This window comes from Magallana gigas, chromosome 3 (genome assembly GCF_963853765.1).
Source record: "Magallana gigas chromosome 3, xbMagGiga1.1, whole genome shotgun sequence".
In the NCBI taxonomy this organism is placed as follows: domain Eukaryota; kingdom Metazoa; phylum Mollusca; class Bivalvia; order Ostreida; family Ostreidae; genus Magallana; species Magallana gigas.
The window spans coordinates 51,209,342-51,217,074 of NC_088855.1; the positions used below are offsets into that span (position 1 = coordinate 51,209,342).

Below are 7,733 nucleotides of genomic sequence, written 5' to 3' on the forward strand. Positions count from 1 at the left end.
TTGATATTTACACAATTATATATTAAGTGAGCGTAGTTTATTTTTTAAGCAGTAAATGGTTTAGTGATAAGTGTATAGAATAGTGAATTACTGCTATGGTCATAACAGGCACGTAGCATCAGGAGGGAGGGGAGCCTGCCCCTCTCTAATTTCTTTTCACACCAATCCTTAAAAAAAATTGACTTTTATATTTTTTTGCTTGTCAAGATGTTTTTTGCCCCCCCCCCCCTTTTCCAACTTTAAAAAACGATGCTACGTGCCTGCATAATGATTACTCTTGTGACAATACAATAATCGTGTAAGTCGATGAAAATATTGAAATCGTCCATGTATTTTGGGCAACCTGTCATTTATTTTCCGTGTCGATGTTCCATGTACAAGTCTAGAACATGCTGCATAATTACGCGACGGAAATACTTGTAAATACACATATAAAGTTGTTACCAATCGCAAATCTGGTGTGGTTTTGGTCTGTTTGGTTTATTACATGTGCCATGGAGATATTTGGATTTGTTTTAATCATTTACACTTGTGTCCGATTTTCTTATACTCTTTCAGGAAATGGCGTTTGTAGGCAGAATATAACAGACGGGTTAATTAATTATTTTCATTTTTTTTTTTAGAAAATGTCTATTTGTGTGTTTTGATGAAATTCTAATTTATATATTTTTATGTACGTTGTTCTTGGGAAAGTCACTCAAATTACACTTTCAAAATACTTTCTTTTTTGAATGCATAGGAATATAACATGGGTTTACGAGTATTGCTGTTCAGGCTATGAAGAAAAAGACAACAAGTGTATAGGTAAGTATAACACTCAAATGAATTGTAATATGATAATCAACAATAAAATGCAAACATCAAATAATGTTGATATTGTTTTTCAAAGATAAACATTAAAAATTACTGTTTTCTTTATACTATTTGAAAACGAAGTTTATGAACATAGATTGGTAAAGGGGGCATAAAAATAACAAAATAATATTTCCTTCAATGAAACGGAACAACTCTTTCTATTGAATTCATCAAAACATTCTTGTTGAAACAAACGCGTTGAAAATAATATAATCACGAATCTAGTTCTCACTTTCTGTTATGACAGAATGCAGTCCTGGTTTTCTTGGATTGAACTGTAGTTCATCGTGTCCCAAGAACTCGTATGGAAAAAAATGCGAGTTTGATTGTCATTGTGATAAGGAAACACATTATTGTCATCATATTTGCGGTTGCTTACCCAAATTAATCATAGTAAGCAATGCAACTGTGACTAATGACAGCACTTCGTCAGTAAGAGTGACGTCATCATTCTCTGCAGACACTTGTCTATCAACAGCAGGACTGGCGAGCACTCGCCATGCTGAACAAGCCTCAGGTTGTTGTAAATGTTATAATACGTTGTTTATGTATGTGTGCGCGCGTACGTACTTGGAAAAGAGACTAAATTAGCCATTTACATTTTCTTTATTTTTTTTTAATTTCACCCTCTTAATTACATGTAGTTTTAACTTGAATGAAATTCTTCAATTCTGCGTCACATAAAGCACAAAGGCTCGTCCTCAACATTGTTTAAAATATCAACCTACCCCCCCCCCCCCCCCAAAAAAAAAAACCCAAACAAACAAACAAACAAAAATAAATAAAAAATATTCAACATAATTCTTCTCTATACGTGTATCGTCATTTTCAAAAGCAACCTTAAACAATCCGAAAGCTCTTGGCGAAAGGCGACCAAGGAAGTGTTCGAAATATCCAGCAAAGTAAAGACCAGAGGTAAAGCTCGCTATATCGTTCTCAACCACTTGAGAGTTAGGTGGGAAAATGGTACAACTAAACGGAAAAACAAACAACATTATTTATTCCAAGTAGTAGGAATTTATATTAGGTAAACACTTAGAACTTTATTTCGGTGTATAGGGAAAATAAATATGTATAAAATCTATCATTTTAAAAGAGAGAGAACAATTCTTATGGAAAAAAACAGGGAAAGAAACAATGATATCTGTTATAATTATTATGTAATAAATATAAGTATTCTGGAGATTACATTAGATTTGACCAAATGGATGTTCCTGGGTTTTTTTTTATTTCCGTATACATTTCCCCATTGTCGGAAACCCAAAGGCAGTCTCGTTTTTATGCTGGTGGGATCCAACGGTGGTACATGTATTTCCCCGATATTAAGGAAGTAAAATCGATTCTAATTTATAATAAGTTCTAGTCTTTGAAATCTTTTTCTGTTTTAAAACAGAAAAAGATTTCAAAGACTAGAACTTATTATAAATTAGAATCGATTTTACTTCCTTAATATCGGGGAAATACATGTACCACCGTTGGATCCCACCAGCATAAAAACGAGACTGCCTTTGGGTTTCCGACAATGGGGAAATGTATACGGAAATAAAAAAAAACCCAGGAACATCCATTTGGTCAAATCTAATGTAATCTCCAGAATACTTATATTTATTACATAATAATTATAACAGATATCATTGTTTCTTTCCCTGTTTTTTTCCATAAGAATTGTTCTCTCTCTTTTAAAATGATAGATTTTATACATATTTATTTTCCCTATACACCGAAATAAAGTTCTAAGTGTTTACCTAATATAAATTCCTACTACTTGGAATAAATAATGTTGTTTGTTTTTCCGTTTAGTTGTACCATTTTCCCACCTAACTCTCAAGTGGTTGAGAACGATATAGCGAGCTTTACCTCTGGTCTTTACTTTGCTGGATATTTCGAACACTTCCTTGGTCGCCTTTCGCCAAGAGCTTTCGGATTGTTTAAGGTTGCTTTTGAAAATGACGATACACGTATAGAGAAGAATTATGTTGAATATTTTTTATTTATTTTTGTTTGTTTGTTTGTTTGGGTTTTTTTTTTTGGGGGGGGGGGGGGGGGGTAGGTTGATATTTTAAACAATGTTGAGGACGAGCCTTTGTGCTTTATGTGACGCAGAATTGAAGAATTTCATTCAAGTTAAAACTACATGTAATTAAGAGGGTGAAATTAAAAAAAAATAAAGAAAATGTAAATGGCTAATTTAGTCTCTTTTCCAAGTACGTACGCGCGCACACATACATAAACAACGTATTATAACATTTACAACAACCTGAGGCTTGTTCAGCATGGCGAGTGCTCGCCAGTCCTGCTGTTGATAGACAAGTGTCTGCAGAGAATGATGACGTCACTCTTACTGACGAAGTGCTGTCATTAGTCACAGTTGCATTGCTTACTATGATTAATTTGGGTAAGCAACCGCAAATATGATGACAATAATGTGTTTCCTTATCACAATGACAATCAAACTCGCATTTTTTTCCATACGAGTTCTTGGGACACGATGAACTACAGTTCAATCCAAGAAAACCAGGACTGCATTCTGTCATAACAGAAAGTGAGAACTAGATTCGTGATTATATTGATAGATTTTATATTGATATCGATGAAAGGAACGCTTTTATCGTATTCAAACCATGATATTACCAATAGAGGAGTGCTACTAGGAAGAAAATGCAGACAACGACGGCACACGATGTTCCAAATAGGAGATGGAAATGGCTTTGGTGTGGGTTGTTCCCTCTCGTTGTTCCAGTACCTGATTGTGATTGATCTAAAAGTTTATGTAGTGAACATGTATGTATGTTAAAAAAAAATCCTGCAGCAAAACACATAACTACCCCCCCCCCCAAAAAAAAATCAAAAAAAAAAATCAAAAACAAACAAACAAACCAAACAAACAAGCAAAAAACAACAACAACCCAAGATATTTGGCCATGCAATCAATAATGTTCATTTAGGTTAATACCTTTGGCCTGGCTTAGTCATAATGCCACTTTGGTAGCTAAACACAGTTTCGTATAAAATCCGTTTTTCTCTGGGGAAAAGCATGATGGGTAGGGATTTTCCTGCTATTTTTATGCGGTATACATGAAAATCGAATTTTTAAACTCTCAGTTGCATAATAAAGTGAATTATCTTTCGAATACATGAAAAAGGTATGTAGAAAAATTTTAAAAATTAATTAATTTTAATTAATCTAAAATAAAGGGCGGTAACTCCAAAAACATCCCGATTTTACACATGCAGAATTTCATGAATTTTTTAGCGGGTAACATAGCTCTTTAAAAAGCTGGCGAATGTACCCTGAAAATACTATGAAATGATGCCTATGGACTTGTTCTTGAAAATGTACAGAAATAAAAATGGCTGATTTGGTTGCATTCTGCTTTTAGGGGGAGCCTAAAATGCATGGGTGTACTGCATTTAGAGGCATCCTTTTGTCTATTTTCGGCATGTTTTGAGTGCCAAATAAATTCTAGCATTAGGTTACATGTGCATTATTTTTAAATATTTACAAAATTCACGATTTTATCTTTCTATTGATATATAAATATATATGTAACATATTTTAACAATTTATTTTTATAGGGGTCAGTTTTGCTTGCCCCTCATCTGAAAACGTCCTTATAACGTTACATATAAAACAGTTTTATATGTAACGTTATAAGGACGTTTTCAGATGAGGGGCAAGCAAAACTGACCCCTATAAAAATAAATTGTTAAAATATGTTACATATATATTTATATATCAATAGAAAGATAAAATCGTGAATTTTGTAAATATTTAAAAATAATGCACATGTAACCTAATGCTAGAATTTATTTGGCACTCAAAACATGCCGAAAATAGACAAAAGGATGCCTCTAAATGCAGTACACCCATGCATTTTAGGCTCCCCCTAAAAGCAGAATGCAACCAAATCAGCCATTTTTATTTCTGTACATTTTCAAGAACAAGTCCATAGGCATCATTTCATAGTATTTTCAGGGTACATTCGCCAGCTTTTTAAAGAGCTATGTTACCCGCTAAAAAATTCATGAAATTCTGCATGTGTAAAATCGGGATGTTTTTGGAGTTACCGCCCTTTATTTTAGATTAATTAAAATTAATTAATTTTTAAAATTTTTCTACATACCTTTTTCATGTATTCGAAAGATAATTCACTTTATTATGCAACTGAGAGTTTAAAAATTCGATTTTCATGTATACCGCATAAAAATAGCAGGAAAATCCCTACCCATCATGCTTTTCCCCAGAGAAAAACGGATTTTATACGAAACTGTGTTTAGCTACCAAAGTGGCATTATGACTAAGCCAGGCCAAAGGTATTAACCTAAATGAACATTATTGATTGCATGGCCAAATATCTTGGGTTGTTGTTGTTTTTTGCTTGTTTGTTTGGTTTGTTTGTTTGTTTTTGATTTTTTTTTTTGATTTTTTTTTGGGGGGGGGGGGGGTAGTTATGTGTTTTGCTGCAGGATTTTTTTTTAACATACATACATGTTCACTACATAAACTTTTAGATCAATCACAATCAGGTACTGGAACAACGAGAGGGAACAACCCACACCAAAGCCATTTCCATCTCCTATTTGGAACATCGTGTGCCGTCGTTGTCTGCATTTTCTTCCTAGTAGCACTCCTCTATTGGTAATATCATGGTTTGAATACGATAAAAGCGTTCCTTTCATCGATATCAATATAAAATCTATCATAATTTGATACATGAACGTATACATACATATGTACTCTCTGAAATTTGATAAATATTTTGTTGTCTTTTATAGGTTGCGTATACGAACTGTTAGGAAAAAAGAAGGTAACCAATGATATTCTACTGTTTTACCTTAATGTAATTCAGATATAATTATTATTCATGAAACGCCTTGTTATGTAGTTTTACGTAAATATAATTCAGATATAATCATTATTCTTGAAACGCTTTGTTATGTAGTTTTATAGCAAAGAAATGAGAGCGTGCTTTTAGTCTAGCCCAAGTTTTTGGACGATTTTTAATTCTAAATAACACGAACCGGTGAAAGAAGTATACAATTCAAATTCGTGAAAAAATATCCAAGATATCTTCATTGTCAAATTCATTTTTTCACTCGGAATAGTAAAAAAATCACATGATCTAAAACATATTTCTTACGGAAAATGTTGACATCTTTTCTTCATTCGGAAGCCGCAGATTACCTCGCACATTTTTCAACGTTTTTCATGTCTGTTGCAATACAACCCCCCCCCCCCCCAAAAAAATAAATAAATCATATTTTAGCCGTATATTGATACCTGATAAACTATAGTGGGGGCGTTTAAAAGAGCAATCTTTGAATTTTTCATACTTTTGAATGAACATCGTTTGATCCTTGAGGTATAATTTATAAATATCGAGTAATTAAGCAAAAAAGTGAATCGATGATACCTTGGAACTGAGAATACATGAAATTGTAACATTAAATTTCTAGAATACCGCAATCACCACATTAATGTTTATGGTTTAGAAGATGCAAATGGTGCTGCGCATAACCAGATTAATGATGGACAGTCAGAGGAACCTTTGTACGATAGCAATGAAGAGGCATGCTACAGCATATTGACACTGAGGGTGAACAACAGCAACGAGTCTCATAAGGAAACTAGCAGTTCAAAAGAACCATTTTTTGCAAGCGACAATCCGTATGGATTTGCCTACGACTATTCCCGTAATAATTATGATAGCTAATTACCTTCTGTGCATGGCTTTTTTCTTCTTCCAGTTTTGGTGAAAATATTTTTTTTTTCAATTAAATGTTCTATGTAAGAATAGTGTTTGGAAAGAAGCACATGTACATCTTTTTCAACTTATCAAATCTTTGTGATGCATTAATGTATGCATTGTATCTCTGAATCTTGTGGTTTATGTTTTTGTGAGTCTTGGTAAAATGGGTAGGCAAACCCGGGCCGGGGCAAAATAAAAGCCGGGGCAGATCGATATTTTCCAAAAAAAAAGGATGAAACGTGAAATGTTCAGTTTTTTCTTAAATAAGTCCACAAAACCGTAAGATGTCGACCCGGGTTTGCCTACCCATTTTACCAACTTGAAAATCAATAATCGTCGATAAATTTCTTACAATATACATTGTTTTGCAGAAATATTCACAGCGAATATACTTATACTAATTGTTGACATGTCCTGAAAATTTCAATGAGATTGGTTGAGTATTAAGAAAGAAAATTGAAAAATATCGATCTGCCCCGGCTTTTATTTTGCCCCGGCCCGGGTTTGCCTACCCATTTTACCAATGTTTTTGTGTATTAGCTGTCATAAAGAAAGTAATGTCTGCAAGCGTGTGTCTGTAAATATGCTCAAAATGTAATCATTCATATATTAAATTTAATAAAAACCCCGCAAATTCGTGTTTTATTTTCATCTCCACTCAATTTTTCCTCGCTCAATATACGTTGTTTTCCTGAAATTTTAGTCCATCAAAATGTTCATACACATGCACAGTACCGATCAGACCAAACCTAACAGAAAGTAAACCCCAAATAAACCCCAAGTTATTTTCGGGGTTTACTCTTGGTAAACCAAAAGTAAACCCAGAGTGGACACAGAGAGTAAACCCTGATCAGAAGTACATGTATACCCCTTGAAAGCAGACACTACATGTGTATTTGGAATATATACAAGGAGCAGGAATTACAGGCATTAAGATGGAAAGATAAAAGACGGGTCTGCTTCACACTTCAGTGCATTAAGTGAACCCAAAAAGCAAACCATGAATAAACCCAAAGTACATATAAACCCCGAGTGGACCCATAGTAAACACATTTTCAAAAAGTAGATCCACGGTAAACCCCATAAATAAACCCGGGGTTTAGTTAGGGGTCTACTCTGGTGTAAGGT

At 33.8% G+C, this 7,733-nt stretch overlaps 1 protein-coding gene across 2 annotated transcripts; it reads left to right on the forward strand.

Annotated features, from left to right (window-relative positions):
- Positions 1–334: 334 nt before the first annotated feature.
- On the forward strand, positions 335–6,750 carry LOC109619093 (multiple epidermal growth factor-like domains protein 10). Of its 2 annotated transcripts, none has more exons than XM_066080189.1 (5): positions 335–804; positions 1,103–1,372; positions 5,368–5,494; positions 5,632–5,663; positions 6,313–6,750. In XM_066080189.1, exons 1-5 carry the CDS (start codon positions 732–734, stop codon positions 6,567–6,569), a joined length of 759 nt encoding a protein of 252 aa, XP_065936261.1. In that variant the 5' UTR covers positions 335–731; the 3' UTR covers positions 6,570–6,750. The 2 variants fall into 2 exon arrangements, with proteins under 2 accessions (XP_065936261.1, XP_065936262.1); XM_066080190.1 differs by having other exon boundaries at positions 717–804; positions 6,349–6,750.
- The last annotated feature ends 983 nt before the right edge of the window (positions 6,751–7,733 follow it).